Source organism: Crassostrea angulata, chromosome 2, assembly GCF_025612915.1.
Source record: "Crassostrea angulata isolate pt1a10 chromosome 2, ASM2561291v2, whole genome shotgun sequence".
Classification (NCBI taxonomy): Eukaryota; Metazoa; Mollusca; class Bivalvia; order Ostreida; family Ostreidae; genus Magallana; species Magallana angulata.
This window is the reverse complement of record NC_069112.1, coordinates 42,006,210-42,034,209: the sequence shown is the minus strand read 5'-3', so window position 1 is coordinate 42,034,209 and position 28,000 is coordinate 42,006,210. Positions and strand designations below refer to the sequence as shown.

The following is a 28,000-nucleotide window of genomic DNA, read 5'->3' as shown; positions in this document are numbered from 1 at the left end:
ATGACATTATAAAGAGCACTAACCATACACCTCTACTTCACAAAGGGCAATCCGGACATAACCGTCAGGGTAGACAACTCCTGGTAGTCTCTCGTTGTAGTAGATGACATATTGTCCATGAACAGAACAGTTTGTTGTGAAAACAGAAGGTATTGTGTTTGTTGTGAAGTTGTCGTCCTTGAAACACAACGTTCCATGTGATCTATCCGTGGTATTGGAGACATACACAGAGAATCCAAGTAAATAATCTGCTATGTACGTCCGATAGTAGGAATCTGTACAAAACGTTATCGATCCAGTGAAAAACAATTGTATATGATTCTTTTTTACAATATCAACTAAAACATTGCTAAATATCAAATGCACTATAGGCGCAACATACTGCACATTCTCCATGCACCTATCAATTAAAATAGCTAATTGTTTAACGTACACTTACATGGCATACATATGCAAGTTTCATATATGTGTCGTTTCAAATAACAAAACCACCATCATTTATTATGATATCAAATTCAATGGTGGGGGCTAAACTCTGAGAATTCTCTGGGAAAAAAAATAGTTACGTATTATCAAACCATTTCTATATATAAACAGAATTATGATACCGTATTTTGAACATGTTAATGGTATTTTTCTAAAAACACTAGTCGTATGCCTTTGGGAATTTTAAGTACTGGACAGAGATTTAATATCAAGAGTAATATAAAATGTTCCGCAGCCATTGTTTATGATTGTCGTTAGAAAGAATTGTCAGGGGGGAAAAATACATAATTAAAACTCCCTTGTTTAAAACTATACATTCCGTTTTTATGTCATAGCGATACGATCGTGCTAACAAGTTGGAATTAATTCAGTGTCATATATTGCATGAGAAAGTACGTGGCGAAAAGAGGTTAGAGTGCTCTCTTAAAAGCCAAACACGTTTATTTCAAACAGTAAAGAACAGGCAAAAAACAGGTGAAAAGGCACCTAACGCCTACTTGTGTAACAAAATATCACTTGACACACAATACAAATCTTAAGGTACACCAGTGAAGATACTAGTATTGATCACTGTAGTGGGTAGATAACATGAAACATTTTTCAAGTTAATCCTTTTAATATCTGACACTGGAAAAATTTTATATGATTTAGAGGCGCTATTAATACGAAGGTTTCTTTATCGTGCTAGCACCTACTTTAACACAATATCTTATATTGAAAATAATTGGTTTGTTTTAATAAACACCAGTATATGTGTGCCACAGATATCATTTTCAAGAATAACATATACATGTACCTAATTGTCGCTCATAATTCGAAAAAAAAACTATGTTATTAATAGAAGGTAAAACTCAAATATGACCATCCAAATGTCACTCTAAAACACGCCAAGAAGTATATCGTGATTGTAAGAATCATATCTTTACATACAGTAATTCTATCTGGTCGCCATGTTAGTTATGAATAGATGTTGGAGACTGTTTTTGTTAATCTGCATTTAGGGGGTTAAACTATACTTAAGTACAATCTGGAAAAAAAGGTTAACACGAAGACTATCGTTTGATTTTTATGTTGTCTACCTGCTATGATTCGATGAATTGCGGTTTTAGATGAGACAAGTCTGGTTTGTTAAAACTTTGTGCGAACTGTTGTCGTATAATTTTGATACCATTAATATTCAACATTCTCGTTATAAAACAATCTTTATTAATGAAAACTCTATGCCGTTCATACCGTTACTTTTTATTTTAGGTCATGCGTTGATGTATTGGCATAAATGGAAGATTGATAAATTCATAAATTGTGATTCAGAACCTTAAGGTCAGGTTTGCGGCTTACAGTGTTAAGGTATTGTATCAAAACTACATTCCGTTTAGTTCGTCATAATAAAGTCTGTTATAAACTTTAAAATAATTTTATTGGCGGAGTGTTATAAACAAAGAAGGTCAACGTGCAATTATTTCAAACTGTCATTTTAAGGAAATGTAAATTATTTTGTGAAAATTATGTACATTTTGTATTTGGTGTTGCTAAAACGCGGAATTGAACGTAAAAAGGAAAACCTTATATAATGTTATTTACTTGATAGATTTGTTATGGCTGACATGAATTCATAAAAGCAATTGGTCGCCATATTAGTTTCGATCGCTCCTCTCTACTGCGAATGGGGTATATATACCGGTTGAGAAAGTTACGGTCGGTTGCTTTCCGATCGAGGCATTCACGTTGTACGGACTTCAAAATGCATGAACTACACATTGTACATGTAGTAAAATGTAGTAATAAAGAATAAAGAAAACAACAATCAATGAAATACAAAATATATTTATTCAATGAAATACAAAATATATTTATTTTTTGAAAGGATGTCAAAGGTATCTGTATTATTTTGCACAGACAGTGCTGCCTTACTTCGCATGCACATCGAACACGTGTGTCGTTCATACAGAGTGCATAACGTCTGCATCTTCTTGAAAACCCTGGCGACACTACATCCAACACAGTAGCTAAATAATAGTAAATCCAAGAAAGTAACAACGTTTCTATCCGTTCATACAAAAACTCCCCGTTTATAAAATCCATGCGATAATTGACATTGCTCGATCTGCCACAGTGTGTGGTTTACGCATGTGCGATGTTATAACATACATAGCAAAACGGTCTACAATTATCGAGGAATTTCTGAAGTATCTGCGTCTGGATATCAGTCTGTCTTGTTTCGTCGACTATTGGATATATCTTGCCAGTGAAGTGGTTGTCATATTATCTTTGTTCAAAACGCGTTTTTTACAAGTCTTTTCGTCCAAGGTAACGTGTTCGGGTGTATGAAATTCCTGTATGCGGTGAAGCATGACGGGAGCTCTCGGCCTTATATAGGGGGTGTGTAGCTGTTGTGTCATTGTATTTTTTTCTGGAATTAATATTTTCTCCCCATGCTGATTTTTGTTTTTCTATTATATACTTCCGTTGTTTTATGCACGAGTTTCGGACACAAGTCCCATCAACAATTTTCATCCTAAGTTATTTTAATAGGCAACCATGTAAGTTTAAAACATTATAAATAGTTTATGCTGGTGTTAATTTTCATAATGTGTCAGTAATAAGACAAAGTTTTGGTTTATATCTGTAATTAACGAACTCGCTATTTTTAATATCATGCTATTTTCAGTGCAGATTTTTCTAGGCCTTTTATATAGAACTATAAACAGTAAAACTCAATTCCTTTATGTAAAATTTTGATATGTATGATATCATATGATGATTTGATAACTATGTATTATTTTGGTATATGAACAGTTCATTTAGTGTTGGTAACACAATCCAAATCAAAAAGGGAAAATCAAAATTCCTTTTTTTTGACCCTGTTTTTCATATCTGCATCCATATACACCCCTTTTTGCCAAAAATAAGCCTTTACAAGTCAAAGTTGATGGAATTTTCCTGAGTCATTGACATTTAAATGCATTACACAGGCATTTAAAATGAGTAACGTTCCTCCTATTCTTATAAAAACTTATGAAGCATCAGAGGAACGTTCCTCTTTTCACTTCAACAGAAATCTTCACAAAGAATCTGAGGAACGTTCCTCTTTTCACTTCAACAGAAATCTTCACAAAGAATCTGAGGAACGTTCCTCTTTTCACTTCAACAGAAATCTTCACAAAGAATCTGAGGAACGTTCCTCTTTTCACTTCAACAGAAATCTTCACAAAGAATCTGAGGAACGTTCCTCTTTTCTCTTCAACAGAAATCTTCACAAAGAATCTGAGGAACGTTCCTCTTTTCACTTCAACAGAAATCTTCACAAAGAATCTGAGGAACGTTCCTCTTTTCACTTCAACAGAAATCTTCACAAAGAATCTGAGGAACGTTCCTCTTTTCACTTCAACAGAAATCTTCACAAAGAATCTGAGGAACGTTCCTCTTTTCTCTTCAACAGAAATCTTCACAAAGAATCTGAGGAACGTTCCTCTTTTCACTTCAACAGAAATCTTCACAAAGAATCTGAGGAACGTTCCTCTTTTCACTTCAACAGAAATCTTTATTAGAACATTTTACTCTGCATTTGTGTTTTACGACATCAAAACTATTTCCTTTAAGTATTGTGCAATACCCTGTGCAGAGGGCGCAAAATTGTAAACCCGCGACTGACCTTAAGTTTATTGTTTCTATACCCCCCGCAAACAAAGTTTGGGGGGTATATAAGAATCACCTTGTCCGTCCGTCCGAATATCCGTCTGTTCGTCTTCTGTGCAATTGGACTTAAAAATGTTTTGCTTAAATTAATTGTAAATAATTGATGTGCGATTGTCAACATTTTACTGGAAAATCCTGATTTTATTTTTAATATCTATCATGATGTAAATTGATTTGTTATACTTTCATGTTAAATACTGAAATCTGATTGGTTAAGACGCAGTTCATAATCCGTTCTATTACCCTCAGCGTTAGCAACGCACTTAGCAACGGGTAACATTAAAAATGTTACATGCGCGAAAATCATGCTCGTACGGTTCGCCGTAGAATTCACGTTATTACTATCTAAAAGCAGTGATGTTTTCTTTAAAATTAAGACATTCAGTATAACAAAATAAATAGTGCCTGTTTGGGAGGATAACAGTTGAAATTGACACCCCTCGAAAACCATTGTCAACCTCCGCTTCGCGTCGGTTGACAATGGTTTCCTCGGGGTGTCAATTTCAACTGTTACCCTCCCAAACAGGCACTATTTATATAATGATACATTGCGGTGATTATTATTGCAGAGATGATTTTCACCCCTATTGCACATGTAGCTAATAAGCACAATTGAAATTTAGAAGACATGCTAATTATGTCACTTATTAAATAACTTGTTTAACAAGTGTGCAAAATTACTCCTGATGATAGCGGGTTTGCAGCCCATAATTTAACAATTTTAAATATAAAATCAAAAACTTTGTGTCAAGCCGCTGAAACAACAATATGATGTTGGTTAAGTAATATAAGGACTGATGAAAAAGGGTGCACACACACACACACACACACACACACACACACACACACACACACACACACCGTAAACTCGAGGTCACAACTCTAAGCACATTATGAGCACTCAGTTGGAGCGCAGTCATTTGTTAGTCAAAGTTTGTAGGAATGCAGTTACACGCCGCAGGAGCTGAGTAGAAATCCCTTGGTCAACTGTCACATTTTCACCTTGTAAAAATTTAAAATACAACTGTACAATGTTTTTGAATTTCCCAGCGAACCCACAGCAATTCCAGAAATATAACAGTATCGTGAAACTCTGGGGGAATGCAATCTGGTGTGACAGGACCTAAGCTTTGAGAAAACAATCAGGTTACCAGAAATTTGCATTTGTCAAATTCTTTGAGCTGGATGATAGTAACAAACATTAGTAAAAGGATGTAAAATTTGAATTACAGTTCTCATATGAAATGCAATCATTATATTAATATATATGTAAATTATATCTTACACTAGCTAACAATTACCTCCACCCCCTTCCTAATAAAATCACAACATACACAAGCTATAATTCAATAGTGTACTCGTAGTTTAGATAAATCTACAAATCTACCTCTGGTATTAGTAGGATATTTTAGGTAAAAAAAACCAACTCACTTTTTGGCTTTCTTGAAGTACCTCATGTTTATCAACTAGAAAATATCTAATATCAAAATACTCCAGTATATTCTGTAAATAACTTCTCAGCATGCATGGTCAATAGAAATGTCATGACCTAAAGCCCATATTCCTCTGCTACATTTGGTTTGCTAATGTCACCGCTGGCCATTCATGCACATGCTAAGGTCCTAGCGCTCTATCAGATGTCAATCACTAACTAGATGCTGATAAGATGTTCGGGGTGTGCTAATAATAGTAACTGTGTGAAATTTGAGAGCTTTCAACAGCAGATCACTGCTTTAGGAACAGATGCAAAATGTGGTCGCAAATTTAATTTAAGATCAACGCTGCATGTGTACTTTATGAAGGTGAACAGAAATATTGTTTGGAAATTGCAGTTGCAAACTTCGCAGGATGCTTGCATCAAGGTAATAAATACTTTTATTATATCCAAACGTTTAGAATACATAACTGAGTTTCTTTTGCTCTTCTGCTTATTTACTACAATCAAGGTAATTGCAAATCTAAAGCATTTAGATTAAATTGATACAAAATTCTTGATTATCTGATATTTAAAAAAATTATTGTAATCATCAAATTTTGAAAATGATGTGCAAAATTAAAATATAATCATAATACAATGTAATGTTATAGGTGATGATGATTGGCAGTGACAAAATATTTTGCCTTGTGGATTTTGGTTTGAAATCACTGCATTTGAATTGTTTGCTGGTCAGGTGGATGGGTAGCATTAATTTGGACAGAGCTTGATCGAGATGAAAGATGCTTGAAGATTAAGGTTTGTTATTCTTAATTTAAAATTAATCTCACACTATAGCTGTCCTTCTGGGACTAATACTCCCACAAGGCTCTTTTGAAACAGAGTAATCGGCTAGCCACTTCTCATTTTACAGGTTATCAATTTCCCCTACAAATGCTTATCAACACCATTGCTAGGAAAATGGCCCTCTTGGGACAAATGAATTCAGTAACACTATAAACTCCATTTACATGATGTGAGTTTTAAATCTTTCAAATCAGACTTTGTAAATAGGAAAATCATAAACAGATATTAGGTCATATGGAATAGGAACATGCTCTATTTAAGAAAAAGTTAAATATTAAATATATGATTAATCTGCCGAAATGAATTATCACACAATTGTAACCTGTACAAATGTGAAAGGATTAATCTAATGAGTGCACAGGGGCCCATTTCACAAAGCAAAATTAATTAAGACTTAAAGTTATATATCTTAGGAAAGAACTTTTTCCTTAAAGTTCATTACTTATTATGAATTTTAACTTTAAGACAGGTAAATTGATGTTTTAGGAACAAACTTAACATGGTGACTGTTTATATTATATTGAAATGAATTATATGCACATTTAAGTTGAACAAAAGTACTAGATAACGGGTATCATTAAGACTTTTTCACTTTACTTCTAATTTATTTAAACATGTTTTATTGAAAAAATTCAATAGGATTGGACAACAGGCATAGCTAGCCTATGTATGTCCTCTCCTTGTAATATATCCACTTTACTTCTAAACTGAAAACATTAGAACTATCAAATTATACATATATTTCTTCAATTAATTTCTTTGGTGTAGACTTTTAATTTTTACAATTGTTTTAGATTATCTGGTTGCACGCGCAGATGGATATAGCGGGTATAAAGCTATAGCTAGTGCACTGATGATAATTAAGTTATTCATGCCTGAGAATTACTGATATCTTAAAAAGGAATAAATACTACATAAATACTCAATTAAAGAATGACTGGATGATTTGTCCTATCCCTCCACAAAATTAGCTTTTCTTTTAGGGGAGAAATGTTATCTTATTTTTTTTTTGTCGGGGAAGGGGGTAGGGGGTAGGAGTTACCGCAAATTAAGTGATTTGGGAATATTGATGCTAAATCATCCATGAGAATGCTGTTTCATTCAGAAATTTTTGCCTTTTATCCTCACTTCTTCTATCAGTCAATATGCATTTATTTGCAGCGTTTTCTTTTTAAAAAAAACACCCTAATTTTAAATCAACCCTTTTAAGCAGGCACGTAGCATCAGAATGTAAAGAGTGGGGGGGGGGGCCCCCCCTTAACTTTTTCTCACAGAAAACAATTTTCTTATTAAATATACATATCAAAAAGTGAATAAACATGGTTGCCCCCCCCCCCCCCCCCCATTTTTTTGGGATCATGTAAAAAATTGAAGAGAATTTTGATGAAACAAACATCAAGTCCTTAGTATAACAAGTCAGAATTTATGATGAGCAAATATTCTGAATAATTTATGCTTCTAAATTTCAAACAAAAATAAGTTTGATTAAGCTCATCAAGCTTATTTACTGAATCTAGTATTCCCTTGCTGCAACATTAAATTGATAGGATGAACAGAATCTGAATTATACAGCTTTCTTGTTAGACGTGGTTAATAATTCCTGCTTTATTTAAGTGATGCAAATTCCATCTGCTCAGCTGTCTGGCTTAAAACCAATAATTTAGAGCTGTGAACCATTCTCATACTCACAAGAATGACCGGCCCCGATAACAATAGCTTTGGGATTTGATGTGAAGTGTTAAGATCTGTCGCCATCCAAAAAAAATAATGCAATAATACCAATGTGTTTTAAGATTAGAGCAGAAATTCAAGAGTATATTGATGTTTGGTAGATTCAAATCAAATTCATGCTTAAGTATCCTGCTTGGATTCTGTAAATGTTTAAACGTATTTAGGTATATAGGTATTTATATCTGAAGAGAAATATTTGTTGTACAAATATCTCTCTCTCTCTCTCTCTTGTGCTACATCTCTCTAATTTCTCTCTCTCTTTCAAGTTAAGCAGTGAAAAACTTATGTGACCTTTAATATACTGGGTATTTCTTCTTAAAGAATGTCAATACCTAAATGTATATTTGAGTATTTGTGTGTTATCAACAAAAATAAGCATTACCACCAGATCTTCATTATGAAATGAAATAACAGGAAGTTATTTAGCGATGATGAGTTTTAATGCAAATCTCTATTATACATAGATTCTATAGAAGATCTGGACATCCCCCCTGGGAGGAAATCAATGAGGCCACAGAAAAGTTCAAAAGCCATCCAGCCAGTCACACAGTATGAACAGAAGATAAACAGAACAGAACATGTCAACCATGTATCGAAGACCGAATTAAGTGAAAGTGCTTTCTGGAAAATGCAGCTCTACTTGGGAACTCCATCCTGAATTTGATGGATGCGAGCTTTATGTTTTTAGTAATTATAAAATCATATGCACTGAGACAATTATTAATATAGTTAAATTTTTAATTATATAAACATCTAATCCAATTACAAACTAAACTTGATATTTAATATAAAAAGAAATATTAATAAATTGGTATTCTTAATTACATGCCTATGTATGTCTAAGCTGTTATTTTGAATTGTAACCCAAAAAATGCCGCAATATAAAACATTAAAAATTCAAACTCTTTTTTACTTTATATCGAGTAATCAACTTAGAAAATTTTAGCTGATCATCATCAGGACTGAGCGATAGTCAAGTACTCGAGTACTTGTTAACATCCTTAATATTTACGTAAAGTATAACATGTTTAAATGCTTATTTAATTTAAGATTACCGGTATTTTGCTTATTGCTGTTTTTACTTTCAATTGGAACATTCTTCAAGTACCATGTAAAGGTTTCAGTTAAAGAGAAAAGAGGAACGTTCCTCAAGCTTCCTCGTGAAGATTTCAGTTGTAGTGAAAAGAGGAACGTTCCTCAGATGACTTGTCAAGATTTCTGTTGAAGAGAAAAGAGGAACGTTCCTCAGATGACTTGTCAAGATTTCAGTTGTAGTGAAAAGAGGAACGTTCCTCAGATGACTTGTCAAGATTTCTGTTGAAGTGAAAAGAGGAACGTTCCTCATATTCTTTGTGAAGATTTCTGTTAAAGTGAAAAGAGGAACGTTCCTCAGATGAATGGTAGAGATTTTAGTTTAGGTAAAGAGGAACGTTCCTCTGATGCTTCATAAGTTTTTATAAGAATAAGAGGAACGTTACTCATTTTAAATGCCTGTGTAATGCATTTAAATGTCAATGATTCAGGAAAATTCCATAACTTTGACTTGTAAAGGCTTATTTTTGGCAAAAAGGGGTGTATATGGATGCAGATATGAAAAACGGGGTCCAAAAAAAGGAATTTTGATTTTCCCTTTTTGATTTGGATTGTGTTTGGTATAACTTTCCAGCTTTCACAGAATGTCCCACTAAAGGACTGGTGTCTTTTTCCAGACGTGTTGTATTGAATAAATCGATAAAGATACAGAATCTTTGGGATATTTTGTATTACTGACTAAACAGTAGCGATGAGCAGAACAATAGAAATCGACAACTAATATGGCGGTAGTCGGATATAAAAGGGAAGCACAGTAAAACTCGGTTATAGCGAAATCCAAGGGACCTATGGAATAACTTCGTTATATCCGTACTTCGTTATATCCGTATAACGAATTTGTAATAATATCTATAGCGAATTCGGTATATACATGTTTTCTCTCACCAGGCTATCTTTTGCTAATTGATGCCTAAATTGAAAATACATTACTTTGAAACCTTAAAAAATCAATCTGTGAATTTAAATAAGTTCCTTCAAACTATTTTTTTGAATGGTAGTGCAAACTTTTTTAAACAGTAAAGAAATCGTTATAAAAGTGTTAAATTTTGTTATTATTTACCTCTACGGGACTCAAAATCAGTTCGCTAAATATCCGTAAATTCGTTATATTCGAATTCGTTATAACCGTAAAATTTTGCAAAGATTTGTTAAGCATTTTACCGGGTGTTCAAAAAAACTTCGCTATATCCGAAAATTCGCTATATCCGTGTTCGTACTAAACGAGTTTTACTGTAATGCGTATTTATGAATTCATGTCAGCTTTAATCATGCCAAAAAGATATACTTTATGTATTAGCAATATTGGATTGTTTTTTTTCAAGGATAATTATTTCTTCAAAATTAACAGTACATGCATTGAACACTATATTCTGTCCAAAAATATGCTCGATTCACATTTTGCTGAATAACTCGATATTTATATATACCTCAGGGTTCAAGTGGTTTTCTTTCATAAGCACGAACAATTCTCATTATTCCATCTTTAAAACGTATATCCTCTGTAGATCATTAGCTGGTTTAAATACACGGCTAAAATAAAGAAAACTTCAGGATTTGGCATTTCAACAGACCCGAAGGATAACGTTTAAAAATATTGCAAAGCCTTCTGAGTCTTCCAAATAGAAAAAAAGGTGTCAACATTCTCATTGCAAAATACCCGTAAGAAATCTGTTTTCGATCCTGTGAATCTAATAATGCGTCAATGAAGTTTTCTTGGATATTCCCCGTTGCATCATTTTCAATTGCATCTTTTACAGGTATGTGTATTTTTTAAATCGTCCAAATGTGCTGCATGAAGATTTTGGGATCGACAGACTACAGTCCCAATTTATAATCGGAAAATCAAACCAGGCAATGTCTAGAGCTCTTTATTTGGATCATGTGTATATTGCTGCAGAAATGAACAACTGCCAAGTAATGCAAACGTAAACAAAATTTAATTTCTAATAATACTAGTTTCACTAAGTACCGGGTATTTTAATGTTCAAAGTATTTTAATTTTGAATGTCGTCAGTCGTATGGTTTTTTTCTCAACTTAAATATACTGTATTGTCTGTATGATTTAAGATCGTTTAGAACACCGACAATGCAATGTCGATGGACGTATATACATAATATTTGAATAAAAAAAATACTCATAAAATACATATACTTTTTCACTAACTGCGTACGTTACGCTGATATGCCAGCAATAACATACAAGAAATGTATGTTTGATTTACGTTTAATCATGTTAATATTATACAATTCGAATACATTTGATTTTTTTCCATTTCGTACTCAACTAACGCCAATTGAATATAATGCTACATGTATATTTGATAGACATTTATAAGAATATCAATTAGACAACCACATGTTGATAATCATTCATTAGATATGAATAAATGATACAAAGTAAATCGTTTCTGGCCAGTCTATACCATTTTAAAGCGAAAAACGTGATATGATATTTCCCGTTTTCTGTACCTTTCCGCTTTCCGTTCCGTTTTCCCTTCCGCGTTTTAGCAACACCAATTTTGTATGTGACTACTATATTTAGTGTTATTTATACCTTAAATGTTTCAAGAAATGTCGTTATTAAGGTCTTCCGTTTCCAACGGAAGACCTTGTACTGATTCTGATGGTTCTTCTTCATTATAATTTTTCTTCTTCTATACGTTTTTAAATCCGTAATGACTTATTTGTTTGTCATCCGATTTCGTTCAAATTTTCACGGTATATTGTAAATTAACGTAAATTGCTAGAGCACAAAAAAAATTGAAATCGCAACATCCAGTTTTGAGTTATTTCCCTTTTTGTAAAATTTTAGGGGCATTAGTTTCCAGACAAAGGCTCCAAAATGGTCCGTAGCAAATAATTTATAGTTAAAAATCTTTATTATTGACACTTTGAATATTGTCCTCTGATTTTTGTATTTTAGTTTTTTTCCAATTATTCCACTCGAATTAATCAATCGAAATCTATGTTCTAAAAATGGCAAATATTTTCTCATGTTTTAGCTTCTTACCTTTTTTAGTTTGAAATATTTCCAGAATACATATAGAACAAAAGTTGTGCAGAATGTTAAGGGCTTTCATTTGACACCAATAAAAAAGGGCTGGACCCTTAAATTAAGGGCCAGTAGCCCTTAAAAGATTATGCTGAATAACTCAAAAACGGTTAGGATTTCGATATGGCTGTCGCTGGAAAAGTTGTTTGTTGGGATCTTATAAAGGTCGTTACAATGTTATTTTGTAAGTGATTTGTGTAGTATGAGTGTAAACAGCTTTACTTGTTAACATGTACCTGTTTTCATTGGGCAACTTAACGTAAGTCTTTGTGCTTAAAACTTGCATAAAGTGACCACATAAAGTATGCTGGTTTATACAGGAGGCTTTAATTCATGAGAAAAAAAATTAGAACACATGCTTTTTTTTTAAAGAATTCCGAAGTTTAAATCCTTGTTGCTTATTTCTTATGGTGCACAGTCCTTAAAGACGAGAATCGGAAAACAAAACATTCTGTTTCTTCTCTAGTAAAACACAAAATACGTATTGAAAAAAAATCTATGAATTACATTTTAGTTATCATACTGCATGCATTTAAAATCCACCTTGAATCAGAGCTGTGTGCGTATTATTACATAAGCTATCCCTCGCCTGCAGCCGAGAAAATCGGTCACCATGGTCGCGGCTGGACTACCTAGCCGTCAGCGGTTATCCAATACACGAGCGTTGCGTATCTCATATATGAGTTAATTTAGCTTCGAACTGAAAAATTGTTTCAGTTTTGATTACGTACACATAAAGGTTTATTCTTCAATTGGATTAAACGATAGGGTGTCAATTAAAAATTCGTTCAATTAATAAATAATGGCAATGCCATTCTCAATCTAATGCAATATCAGACATAAAGATCAATTGTGGGTTTTAAGTAAAAAAAAAAGTTTCTATTTGATAGATTTTAGTCATTAAATTGCAAACTTTTCAAATCTTTCTAGGTTCTGAGCTGTGCGTGTGTATGCGTTTAATCGATCTTTACGTAATCAATCATTCGCCCGCGGCCGAGGAAATCATCCGCGGCTACACTACCTAGCGGTAAACGGTTATCTAATTAAATACACAAGATTCGCACCCCCACACTTACATGAATATGAACTTGTTTGAGTTTATATAGCCGTAAATACACTGTTCACTGTTTTAATTATATGTTTTAAAAGTTTGTTCATTTTGTATCTGTTTAAATTAAACATTGGAGAGTATATTAAAAAGTTGTTCTGAAAATTAATAAAAGCGATATTACTCCAAATCTGAAATACTCTACAGACATATTTGAATGGTTGGTTTAAAAGTCTTAAGGACGTTGGATTCTGCGATCAAAAGTCTCTAAGTTTTTTTCTAAGGTATTTTTTTAACATCTACATACAAATCTAAACCAAAATTCAAAACAAAATTTTGGGGTCTATATGCTCCTTTCGGTGCTACGGTGTATTTAATATGACCTTTCTGCACTGAAAGTGCAAATTGCACATAAATCGCTTTTCCCTCTATAATTTTTTATCGAAATGGACCATGGTATCAAATACAAATTTACATTATTTAGAATTAATAAAATTAAAATTATCATAATGAAAAAGTTTGCAATTTCTTCACCTTATTGATATTTTGACCTTTTTGCACTGAAAAAATACTATTTTTATTCATAAACGATTCAACATGCAATTAAATAATTTAAAAGTCTCAAACTTTTTCTCAAATTATGCCAGACTTGTAAAAAAAACCTTTAATATTCAGAAAATAAAACCAAAAGTATTGGTCTATAATGTAAATTTTGAGATACAGCATGAAATAAGCTAATTTTAGGGGAAAATTGGAGTCGATTTTTTCTTTACTTTTATGAAATATCACTTACACATGCCAATATATGTCGATAGAAATTTTGAAATATTGTTGAAATATGTTTTTTGAAACAACATGAAGATATCCCAATGCATAAACTATCTGAAAATTTGGTCTGCACGGAAAATAAAAAAGCTAAAATTACGGTACTCTAAAACAACTGAGTTATGAAAAATGTTTATTTTCTTCTTAAAAACCTTCCGCCACAAAATATAGTCCCCTACTATACTCTCTAAATATGGAATTTTTTCTTCACTATTTTATTCAGTATAGTTTATTTGCATTGTAAAAAAGGAATTTACAAGTAGAAGTCATATATGACACAGAATTTCCAGATTAGAGGTGACCCAAAATGGCTACCCAAAATCAGAGGATCGAACCTCTTTAAATGTTACATGTTTGCAGTAGGTGCTGGCACGATAAAAGAATGCCCTAAATTGAGGCATTCGGTGATTATTTTAAAGAATATTCAATTGAGTTTTGAAACAAGTTTTGTTTAGATTCTATCGGTCACATATAATAATAACTTCTGTAGTGTTTCTACATGGTCGTTCGATCATTTCATTGTGAAAACAATTCGGTGATTATTTTAAAGAATATTCAATTGAGTTTTGAAACAAGTTTTGTTTAGATTCTATCGGTCACATATAAATAACTTCTGTAGTGTTTCTACATGGTCGTTCAATCATTTCATTGTGAAAACAAACTTAATTCGGTGTTGCCCTCCCGTCGCCCCGCTGCCAAGTGCTCTTTTTTTTTATTCCAGATCTGTCGAAAATCATTTATTCTTCTTGGATAATTTTTGTTTGCAAACTTATCTTAGGAGACCGATTAATTATACTTCATCACACTCTTTAAATATTGAAAAAGGTCGACACAACAAGGTGCCAAGAAATAAAAGATTTTGCAATCATTGTAATAAAAAAGATTTAGAAGATGAGTTCCACGTTATACTCATATGTCCTTTTTACACTGAATTACGAAAGAAATATATAAAAGAGTTTTTATTACAAAAACCCAAGTGTTTTTTAGCTAGCTAAACTTTTAAGTGTTAACAATACAAAGGAACTCAATAATTTAGGAAAATATTTTTCTAGCGCTTCCAAAATGAGAGCGCAGCATTGTAATAATACTACAGTTTAAGCTACTTATACATTTATGTTCATTCATATCTTAAGATATGTACATGATTATATTGTCTTAATATGTCCACTCACTTACTGCACATTGCACATTTGTATATAATTTTATATGTATTATAATTTGTATTCCGATGAGTTGTAAAGCTCAAGGATAATAAATTTAATTGAATCTTATTTTTAACATTTTCTCCTAAACCTGTTTCTGTTTCCCACCCGTCTTTTTATTCGGTCAGTCTTTGTAAATTTCAACTTTCTTTATTGCGTAAATTCGATCGCCACGTGCTACCGAAAATCTTGTGTCGCTTCAGCGTAAACAGCTCAGAACATATATAGCCCCAGGTTATTTATGGCTGCAAACCATCAATTGTTATGTAATTAATCAACAGTTCGCAGGGTGCTTTCTTCAAAGTGGTCAATTATCAAACAATAAGACTTTCATTTTCACATTAAAGGTTCGAGTTCATAATCTGAGAATGTGGCTATAATAAATTGACCTGTTGAACACGCTTAACTTCTATTATATATAGTTATGAACAGAATTATATATTTTATTATAATAAGTTTTAAGTCAAAGGTAATTTGTTCTTTGGATTAGATGTTATGAAATACGACTACATTATGATATGCAGGCGGTCGCCATAGAAATCATCAAAGTATTGCAAGTGTGGACAGATTAGTTCACTTGACTTACAGACATAGTGACATACATGTATCTGCCTCCAAAAAATATATGCGCTTCTCAAAGTTACACTTCAGTGAGATGGACATTTGTTCTTGGGAATTTTCTTTATTGCTAATTATATGAAAATTGATTCTAATTCTATGAAAATTGATTTTTTTTTTTAAGTGTTAATAAAGTTGTGTGGTATGAGGTTGTCATGCAACTTAATTTACTTACAAGGTTAGCTACAGCCAGTGGAATACTAATTTTAGGTCAACAATGAATACACAATCTATTAAAATACCAGAGAAATAGAGAAGGCAAATATTGCTTGTGACGTACGTAATTTTATATATATATATATCTTTATGATAAAACAGAGAAAAGCAAAAAACAAACAAAAAACCCACACAAAAAAAAAGGGAACTTGCATCAAATTTACTTCATGTACATAAAATAAAAAAAAAACCGTAACACCTAAATGTTTCGCTTATTTTTATTGAAGTTTACCGGGGTTTTTTTTCAAAATACATACGTAAACTTTCTCCGAGAGAATTACTTATGATCCGATAATGGAGAAAAACTGACTTAAAAATAGGTATTTTGCATATTATTGCATCTTCGAGAGAAGTAATATTCATTTCTGTAAAAAAATGTCATTTAATTTTAAGTTACATATAACGGTGTCTCTATATCAGATGTAAAATTTAGAAGCCCACTTATGCATAAATTCTCCCGATGTTCTGTCATAGCTGAATATTATTTTAAATGTTCAAGTCTACTCGTATTATCAAATAATATCAGCCCTGAACAAACTTTCAGAGATGCCATCAATTTTGGCTATTTACCAAATTTAGACAGCACGAAACAATTACAATCTTGCACATAGTCTTCAAAAAATAAGAAAGATTTAATTACAGAAGTTACGTGTTTTTTATGCACGTTTTTGCGTGCATTTCCTTACATGAATCATAAATACATGTATATATAACAATCCTTGCTACTCTTAAAAATTTAACTCGCCATTAAACTTCTCATTGTTTAAACCCCTGTCACACTGGAGCTGCGTCCTAACGGCGATCCCGCTGCGTCATTGAATAATGTAAAACGCCAAGGTAAACGAACTAGAGTCTCCTACAGCGCCGTAACAATGCAACGGCATCTTCGTTCGCCGCGGTGGGATGTCCTAGAACATTTTAGAACGCCGTGACAGCACATGTGCACGCAGGGCACGGGACGTGTGGTAAAAACTCCTAACACGTCATGAGCACTCGGCGGATTCCCAACGATAGCGCAGTCAATCGCCAAGTAGAACTCTGTGGAAACGTAGTTGGGAGCTCTGTAAGGACGCCTCAGTCGCCATCAGGATGCCGTGACATTTTCAATTGTAAATTTTCCTTGCGATCTACGAATTCCATGAATTCTACAACGCCGTGAACACGCCCTGGGAACGCAACTTGGTGTGACAGGGCTTTAAAGAGTTTTCAAAACAATTACACAAGCTGTGTTCGACAAATAGTTTTCTTAGAACATTTTCTTCCTGTCTTTATACAGGCTTTCAATCACAACACGTTTTTATAACAAAAGCAGGAGTAAAATTTTAGTCATTAGTCATTATAATCGTTTGACACCAAATCATATAAATTTTCAACTCGCAGCAACAACGGAAGACCTACTCGTGGCTTTGCCACGAGCTCTGCTCTAGTTTAAATCATGATTCGTATCTATTAATTGCTAATTAACTATTTAAAAACGAAATGCAACGATAGTAATCATTTAGGACTACTATAATGTGAACGAAAACACCTTTATTAAAACCTTTCAAAGTCCATGGATTTCAGGAAAAAACTTATTTTAGTATATGTGAGGCCCAAAAATCGTCCAGGGGCAAGAGTCTAAACAATTTTAAAGAATCAGCAATATCTCAAAATCCTTGCATATAAGTAAAACCATATGTGATATCATTTCAGTTTTTGTGAATAGTTAAAATATTTTCCTTGTACAGTTGGAAACCAAGTGGGGCCCCACCCTACTTCTAAAAATTTTGATTTTATTGAATTGAAATCTACACTATCTGAAGCTGATTCCACAACAGTTACAGTTTTTCTAGGAAAATGTTTTTTAGAATAATATTTTTAAAAATTCCTATGCAAAAATTCTCACCCCCCCCCCCCCCCACGCTGTGACCCCATCCTCACCCTCGGGGGTCATGATTTTCACAACTTTGAATCTACACTACCTGAGGATGCTTCAACTTAACTTTCTGCTTTTTTAGCCAATTAGTTTTTAAGATGATTTTTTAGATTTCAAAGTGTTTAATCAATATATTCCTATGTAAAAATTCAACCTCCATTGTGGCCCCACCCTTCTCTCAGGGGTCATTATTTTCACAACTTTGAATCAACACTACCTGAGCATGCTTCCACACAAGTTTCAACTTTCCTGGCTGATTAGATATTTAGAAGAAGGTTTTCTAAAGACTGTTTTTTATATATTCCTATATAAAAATCCACCCCTCCCCCTATTATGACCCATCCTACCCCCGGGGCATGATTTTCACAAATTTGAATATACACTACCTAAGGATGCTTCTCATTTTTCAGCTTTCCTGGCTGATCTGTGTCTGAGAAGAAGATTTTTGGGAGTTGATTATAATCAACTGTCCTATGCAGTTACTCTGGCAAACCAAAAGTGAAACAGTGTTTGGACCTAAACATAAATCATCACCGCTGACAAGACGTATAACTTGAAAATAATAGATAAATTCGGTGTACTGTTTGCTGTACCATTGTTTTTTCGAAAAGAAAAGTATCTACAAATACCTTGAAAATAGTCAGATTTTATATACATGTAGTACGAACAATTCAATGTTTGTTTTTTTTTGTAGTTGCATGTATTCCTACACAAGAGTTCAATATAGTCTCGTTCAACCAGACGCTCGGCTGTCTCCGTAAATCTCCGACAAGCAGAGAGTCTCTCTTGGTAGTCGGAGATTAACGGAGACAGCCGAGCGTCTGGGTGAACGAGACTAGAGTTCAATATTGCTTGGATCCAGAGGTGTACAATTTATAGAAACATTTCGATTACTGATACACAGTTTGATGGAATTAATATTATCTTTAAATATTACAAAACATGATGGGGTTTTCTCGAAATTCTTGTCGGAAAAGTTCGAAAATTCACATTATAAAAAATATCATAACAGATCGTTGATTTTAAAATTGATAATAATCAATAAAATCAACCCCGACAGTACTTCAATTTCAGACTGTTCTCTATAATATTCCTATGTAAAATTTCAACCCCTCATTGTGGTCCCATCCTTCTTTCGAGGGTAATAATTTTCAGAATTTTAAATTTACACGACCTGAAGATGCATCCACATAAGTTTCAGTTTTCCTGATTGATGAATTTTTGAGAAGAAGATCTATTAAAGATTAACTCTCTATACACTACTGAAATGAAAAAAAAACAAAAAAACTTTGAGACTATCAAAAAAAAACCATGAGGAAACCCTGAATGGCAATGAGAAAACCTAGAGAGACCCTGAGGTCGGCACTGAGGGTACTGAGGAAACCCTGAGGTCGGCACTGAAGGTACAGAGGAAATCCTTAGGGACCCTGATGTTTCATTTTTTGTTAAAACTACAACAACGATTTTTTTTTTCCTTAACAACAATCATGCATAAAAAATAATATCTAATTTAAATAATGACATTTTATTTTCAACTTGACATCTGATTGAAATAGAACTTCCACTGTATTGGGTTTTTTTTTAAACGCTGCATATTACCTTCTACTAAAACTTCCGTTGTGTATATCAATTGTTAAATCTTTTGTTTGTCCAAGATAGGAAAAAAACACTGCAACTAACATAGAATATACAAGATACACGAGGGTTGTTCGGAAATTATTGAGACGACTTGAATATTTCCCTAACTTAGTGACGAATTTTGGTGCAAATTGGCATACAGATTATAAAGATACCCCAACAAGTAATTGAAAAAAGTAATATTTCAAAAATGTTTAATATTTTGTTTACAACGGTAGATAAACAAGTCAATGGTCGGGATACCCGCCGCATGCATGAAATCGGAGATTGAAAAACTTAAACATCTACTTTCTAAGTGTCCGTAGACTTACAGTTAACAAAGGTGCTTGAGGACAGGATCGACCCCCTCCCCTTCCACCCCCCCCCCCTCCCCAGTATATAGATTGATTGGTGAATAAACATAAACATAAACATACTTCTAATGAATTGTTCGAGTTCGCCATGCAATTTCGTAAATCTCTCGGAGTTATCTTTCTTGCGATAAACCCTCACTTCCGTTCGCTCAGGATGGATCGGTTCAAAACTTGCAAATTGTCGGTGAAAATTGTCCCATTTGCCTTATAAATGTATTTACACGGGCATGGCATGCAGATATTAAATGTAGGGAATTACCAGGCTACAATATGAGGTCACCCTTTTTACTCGTAGATGCAGTTTGATAGTACATTTCAACAAATATTCATCGGCAGTGCCTCTTGGCTGGCAGACTAAGTTAACAACCTTCTTGTATTATACATGTAGAGGGTCTTATTTTTAAAAAAAATGTTTGTTTTAGGTACTTTTTGACAATGAATGTATAAATTAGATTATGTCCTAAAAGGATAATTAAATAAAAAAAACAACGCCCGGGGGTCTATATACTGGGGAGGGGTCGGAAGGGGAAGGGGGAAGTCGATCCTGTCCTCAAGCACCTGTGCAGTTAATGATAAAAGAAATCCAATTAAATATGTTCATTCTGCTATTTTTTGCGACTAACTTTTAATCAAGTTTCACTGATGTTCGGGTTGAAATACGGATATGGTACATATGGTATATTTACCAGGCAATAGAAATCTGACACCGACTTTACATTGAATTTTGACGTGAAGGCGGCACAGCAAATATACATCAAATTGGTTGAAATTTCATAAGAAGACATTTTAATGCCTTGCAGTTGCTTAAAAAACTATACGATGACAAAGGATAAAGAGCTTCAATTTATCATATTTTTTCACTGATTGTTTAATTAGAATTAAGAAAAGGGACTAAATATCAAGTACTTTTTACACACGCACTGCTGTCAACACTTCAAAAATATGTACAAAATGACTGCAGGAGACTTTCACAGCAATCTATTACTAAATGTAGCATGCGGTATTATTGCCAGTGTTTAAAAATCGAGCATTTCAATATTTATTGATAATTGATTGTCTTGTTTCTGATTCGAAGTCCATGATAAAAAAAAATACTGTGTATGATAGACGATGTACTGTGTCCTTTGTGTACAAGTACAAAATCCATTCTTTTGTTTGTCTGGGATCACGAAAAACCTCGGAACTAACAGCCAATGCTCAGACTATACACGCGACAGAGTGACAGCTGTAAACGGCGGTGAATTGCACCGTAAAACAAATGAGTTTGGGTTGTTTTTGTTTAAATAAAAAGTGATTTCACCCGGGTCCTCTGCATGGAAATCAAATCATAGTAAAGTTTATGATTATTGAATAAGGACTACAATTATATAATTATTTAGGAAATTTGAACAGCGATCAAAGTCGGTTTATTTCATATTTTGCTCGGGCTTGTAAATGAAATTCTAATTGTAGTGTTCTGTTTCGTTTTCCTTACCAATGGAGAGAGAGAGAGAGAGAGAGAGAGAGAGAGAGAGAGAGAGAGAGAGAGAGTATGTACATGGATTTATATAACCTTACACCATTTTACTGTCTAAGCATTATAATACCCATCAGTCAAATATGTTCTGTTAGCTCGACTTAAAGCTGCTAGGTCCGATTTTTTTGTAATTACAGTATCAAATTTTTTTCCATACAAATCATTTATCTTAGAAAGTTATGGACTTTCTCCTATTTACACCAGCAGAATCAGTCTCCTTTCAAAGTTAGAAATATTCAAATTAAATAAAATAATTTCTCTTTGGGCAAACGAAAAAACAAACCAAAATGCATCACGGGAATGTTTAGAAAAGGAAACCGCTTAGTTTCGTCCCCCGAATGATTGGGGTTATTCAACCCGCACGCTATGCATCGATTGTAAAGAAAGCAGACTTTGGAAATATTAGCGATCAAAACGTACACATGTTTATTTTTAATTTGTCTGATCATTTCGACCTTTATTTAAAGCGACGTCAAAGTCGTAATACAACCATACCCGTCTCGTCGTCAGGGGTGAAATTTAACATGAGGCGAAATAACGCGGTACCTTTTAATGTCGTTTGTTTTGTTAGCAAATTTTGTACGTATTTTCCTTCATTGAAATTTGGCATAATTGACGGGTAAAACTACTGCAATGTCTATTATTATACATATTCTAAGCATAGCCATCGTTTAAAAGGGTGCATAAAATTTGATATAAAATCGGACCAAGCAGCTTTAAATGATTAATTAAATGAATAAAAATGAACATGATTATTTATTTTAAAAACATTACATTTGACCTTTATTATGTTTTAGAAGAATACCTTAAATCTTAATGGCCTTATTAATTTTGTTTAAAAATGAATTACGTAAAACGTGGAGCCTCTCGCTTTTCACATGTTAAACCAATATACATGTACTATGTACATGTAATAAGTACAGACACGGTTAGCTTTTTAAAAAGCAAGAAAGTCAACCAGTGGAATTTCAATTATAGGACTAAAGTGAAGTTTCCAGAATAACAAAAATATGTGGTTGCACATTTAGTTTGCACTCTTCCTGTTATTACTGTAAAAGATTATATGAAGATAAGCGAGACGCGGTGTACATATAATATATGACTGCACACCTACTTCATACTTAAAAAGTGTAACTTTTCAAACATAGCTCTCTGAATGTCATGGCCTCGTCGCAAACAACTACCAATAGATTTCCTCTCCGATCTCACAAAGAGAGTCGGGAATTTATACGCCGACTGTGAGACTCAAGATTCCCTTGACAGTCTTCCAATACATCGATGTGCAGTTTGACCTAGAAACTGACCAGTTTCATAAGTTTTGCAAAGTTTTTCTAACAAAAACTCTCTAATTACTTCCCAGATTTTTCTTTTACGCAAGCAAAATTAAAGCTTCACACCGAACCTTATTAGTCAGCCCGCGGACTGACTAAATATATACTTATCCTTTGTGTTTCTGTATTTTTCCTTTACAATTAATTAAAGATGCTGTATAAATGAAGTCTGATCCTATGCAACTGCTTGAGTAAAATCTATATTTATAACAACATTGTTAACATGTAAATAAAAACCGTATAATCATGCGTGATGGCAGTTTAAACCACAGAGGCTATCATATCCATATACATAATGACTGTGACTATACCGTCATTGTTCGTCATGAAGTAAATAGTGATGTGATGGATACTGTGGATCCTAGTCAGGTTCACCCACCAGGTGGCGGTTTGTTCGTACCATGATTCAGCACATTGACCACTGCCAAAGCTTAGATTAGATTTGCGTCCGTCCACAGCGTTACTGGCGTGATATCTGTAGTCACCTGATATATATTGGTACTGTTGGTATGCTGGTTTATTGAGGGCAACGTTAACTGTCAACAAACACAACAAACATATTGCACATATAATAACATATCAACGCACACATCATACACATACATCACACATATATTATCAGATATGGTATGAATAACATTTACATTTTGATATGATTTCTCAAATAAATTGTTTATTTTATGTATTGGTCCATATTGTAATTATATATAATGCAATTCATTTAAAGATTGACAGAAAATCATACAAAGTCTTAATACACATAAACAACATTTTTTAAAAAAAATTCAGTGTGACAGTTATATTGTTTAAACAGTGTACATAAATCCATACTGAGTGTTACAGTACCGTCAACGCGGATCCCGTATTTGACCGCGCTCCCCCCGCGGTTATTTAATCCTTTCCGCGTTACACCATCGCGGTTAATTCATCGCGGTCCTCGCTGCAGCCATGTTTAAACCGCGGCGGTGTGGCCAACCGTTGTACAAGGTGATCGGAGATTGTTACATGTATGCTATTAGACAATTAGACGACCACCTAACACTGAGAGTCATTCTATACTAGCCATGTCTGATGTATTGTTTTCATTTCACACATTAAAATGATTACGTATTTTAAATGCACGTTTTCAAAACTCCTTATCGATTATTTTAGAGATATTTAATTTAAGAATCATCTGCACTCGTAATAATTTTCATGTAACTGTTGATATACCTATCATTTCAAAAATATTTAGTCATTTTTATAATGTAATCTACATGACGGAGAGGGTTAGAACTATAAAACATTATTTTTCGATTTTTTAATGATTTTAAACATTTCCGACTACAAAAATGTTTTAATCCATATCAGTTTGTAGCTCGTTTTACGGCACTCTCTCGATGCTCAAGACAATTAATCTAGTCCGTGACAGGCACATGCTACACGGAGAACGTATACCTACGGTCAACGGCATGATATGAAAATTGTACTCAACCCTTAAAATACTAAATTATATTGACATAATTTTATGTGAGTTCAATATGAAGCTACAACACAAATGTACATGTAGTATCAGCTGCGAATACTGTTTTTCGTAACACCCCCCTCCACCTCTTCAACGTTTTAATGACTGTGAAAGTACATGTAAATTGTACTTGACTTTAGTCCCAATTGTTTAACACAAAGGTGTTAAACCATCGCATTGACGGGAAATCACTCTACGCTTGAATGCACAGAATACACTGGTATATGTACATATGAGGCAGGTGGATAATCCGTGTAACGAGTGACCATCAGGAATTTCATTTGTTTTTCAAACAATTTTACTAACAGTAATAACGAGAGAGATAGAGAGAGAGAGAGAGAGAGAGAGGCTGTCGATACTCAAGACAATTAACCTAGTCCGTGACAAGCACGCGGTGTACGTATACCATACGATCAACGGCAAAAAATGAAAATTTTACTTTACCCTTAAAATATAAAAAGATATTGATATCATCTGATGTGTGTTGAATATGAAGCTACTACACATATGTCGTATCTGTAGCGAATTATAACGTTTTTGTACCCCCCTTTCCAACGTTTAATGACTGTCAAAGTTAAGTGTATTTGTCCCAATTGTTTTACACAAAGGTGTGAAGCCACCGCACTGACAGGAAATCACTCTTCGCTTGAACGCACAGAATACACGGGTATGAGGCAGGTGGATATTCCTTGCAACAAGTGACATCCAGGAATTCTACCCGTATATCAAACAATTTATTTAACAGTAACAATAAATAATTGTTTCATTTTACTGCCTTCTTAAACTGTAAAAGGCGTTTAACATGTCTCTTCCCCCGAAAAGAGAGAGAGAGAGAATTAGTTTTCTTTTTAAATAACGTTGTATACGAACTTAACTTCACAAACAGTGTCAAGCATTAAATTAAACACCATAAACAGTGTTAAAAACTTTATTGTTAGACAAACTTCTTTTTTTCCCGAAGACTAATAGAACGAAACTGTTTTCCTTTATCAAGGAAGAATCACGTGGTGCAGCTCGCGGGCTATTTGATTGACAGATGAAGCACGTGGACTCAGACTGAAACTGCATATTGGATTCAATCACAATGTCTTTTATGAATACTAAACTTAGAACATTTTTATATTAGTATATTTCAATTTAATGCAGTGGCGTCGTGGGGGGGGGGGGGGGGGCAAAAGAGCATTACCCTCTCTCTCTCTCAGTCTCTCTCTCACACACACACACATAAAGATCGTAGATAAAATCAAGATCGGCGACACTCAATCAAGAAGCCTCCTCTGTAAGATAGGTGTACGGTTAGACGAAGCCGTACGCAATTTGGAGATTTTCTTTTGTCTTGAATAGGTGTGAAAACCCCTAGAGCATGTGGCTTTCTACCCTAGGTTTGTTAATCACTATACACAGGAAATAATTGCAACTTATAATTAATATACACAATGAAGGAAATGTGTACAAAAATAGTTGGTATTTGATTTCTTTTTTAAAGTAACTCAAGATGTATGCATTTAATAACATGTACAACTTCCCATTGTTTTGTGATGTAAGAACCTCATTCCATTTATTGTAAAGAAATGTCTATCTTCACGCACACCAGAACGCCTAGCCATTGTTTTATGAAAATCACAGAATATACGTGTATGTACACTGTATCTTTTCAGGGCAACACTTAGTTTAAAACTGAATAAAACCCGTGCGATGTGAAGAATCATACAATTTTAATTATGAGTACCTTTTTCCTTTGTGTTTTAATTAGGAGAACTGATTTTTCTTTGAACATTTAATTGTGAGCAATTGTTTTAATAAGGCTACAACTAGTCGGTCTACAGAGCTGGTTGAAATCAATTTTCCGAACAAATTATATTTTTTTTTATCAAAACAATGACGCTTGCTACAGCAATTATAAAGTCGTGATTTTCCGTAATATAAGCGATTAAGCCACATTACATTTTGAATGAATTTTTAACGGTTTCATAGGATAAAATGATATTGAAAATAAAAATATACATACCTGAATATTTATAAAGTAAATTATTTAATTTAAGTAAATAAGTCTTATTAATTTTACATTTTTGGGGTTAGATGTTAAAATTTGATTTAATCGTATATCGATATATCAATAAGTTAGTAAAGCATGTTTTTTTAACCACCTGCGGGCATGGCTAATTTTACCTTGGATTGTACAGATAACAGCTTTAAATGATTAGAATTCAAATATTACCCCAGTATTACCAAATAAACAGCAAATATAAAAAAAAAATATTCACTTTCAAAATATGTGATTTTCTGTAAAAGGATCATGATTATCTTTATGCATTTGTTAACTTATATTTATGTTTAATGCATGTTATATTTTTTTTTTAATCGAGGGAGATAACTCGTGTTCCTTTTCGATACTTTTTAACACCTGTAATCGATCGTTCAAACTGCGGGGGTGTTGTCATTATGGGTGATTAAACCGCGGGGGCACGCGGTTTTTACCTGAGATAGGTGTTTAAACCGCGTTGCAATTCGGACCGCGGGGGTGCGCGGAAAATACGGGATCCGCGTTGACGGTACTGTACATGTAAATGTATGTACATGTAATAAGGTTATAAAAAATATACTCGACAAACAGTATAGATAGATATCCGTCTTGATTAAGATACTATAAGTTTATAAAAGTATTGAAAGGACTATATATAAGGACTGTATATGATATGGGCCTAAAATGGCCCTCTAAAATGAACAAAATAATTTTACGGTTTTTTTTGTTGTGGTTTTCATTATACACATATAGAAATATGTGATGTTTTTTTAAAGGTTCATTTTCATTCAACTGCCCACAATTTAGAAATATGAAATCGTAATGAAAACCTTTTCCCGCCATTTTTGCATTTTAAGCAAAAAGCAGCTTGTTTTCAAGTAATTTCTCTTTCAGAAAACATAGAGCGTATGCTTGAACAAACAAAATATTTTAAACAGAGACGTATATACTTAAGGCTAACAAGTGACAAAAAAAATCCTTGTTGAAGTTTGCGCTGTATATTTCCGATTCGTAAAAAAGATAAGAAAAATGTCAAATTGGGAGACTGATTTTGATTGAATTATAGAAACAGCGTCACTTTTGACGTCATATACTGCCAGTTAAATCAAATAAATAGGTGAAAAATATATTTTACATCAAATCTTCTAAAATATAACATAACAATCTATTGTACCAGAAACACTTAAAAAAATGTCGAGTTATGGAGTCCAAATTTAACTCATGTCATATATAGTTCTTTATGAAAACTTTTACTCAAAACTATTGCAAAGTTAGTTGACATCATGTGTATGTAATCTTACCATAAGCCTTTGAAATCGCCAAAAGTCTCATGTAAAAAATCACATATAACATTGTAATAAGCAAACGCATAGAGTGAAGTTAAAAATCAACTACAATGTACAATAACTGACCGGGATTCCTATTCCATAGACACTTTAATACAGGAAATAGTTACAGGAAACAAATGTTTAG

General features: G+C 33.4%; 1 protein-coding gene and 1 long non-coding RNA gene across 2 annotated transcripts; one reads left to right on the top strand and one right to left on the bottom strand.

Moving 5' to 3' along the window:
* Nucleotides 1-18: 18 nt before the first annotated feature.
* On the bottom strand, nt 19-27,937 carry LOC128174348 (uncharacterized). Its single transcript, XM_052839917.1, has 3 exons — nt 27,829-27,937; nt 23,312-23,536; nt 19-275 (listed from the first exon to the last, which is right to left on the bottom strand). The coding sequence occupies exons 1-3, from the start codon at nt 27,896-27,898 to the stop codon at nt 19-21; spliced, it is 552 nt and encodes a 183-aa protein (XP_052695877.1). The 5' UTR covers nt 27,899-27,937.
* On the top strand, nt 5,493-9,056 carry LOC128172516 (uncharacterized). Its single transcript, XR_008242282.1, has 3 exons — nt 5,493-6,044; nt 6,271-6,415; nt 8,659-9,056. It is a non-coding gene; the product is annotated as an uncharacterized LOC128172516 (long non-coding RNA).
* Nucleotides 27,938-28,000: the final 63 nt, after the last annotated feature.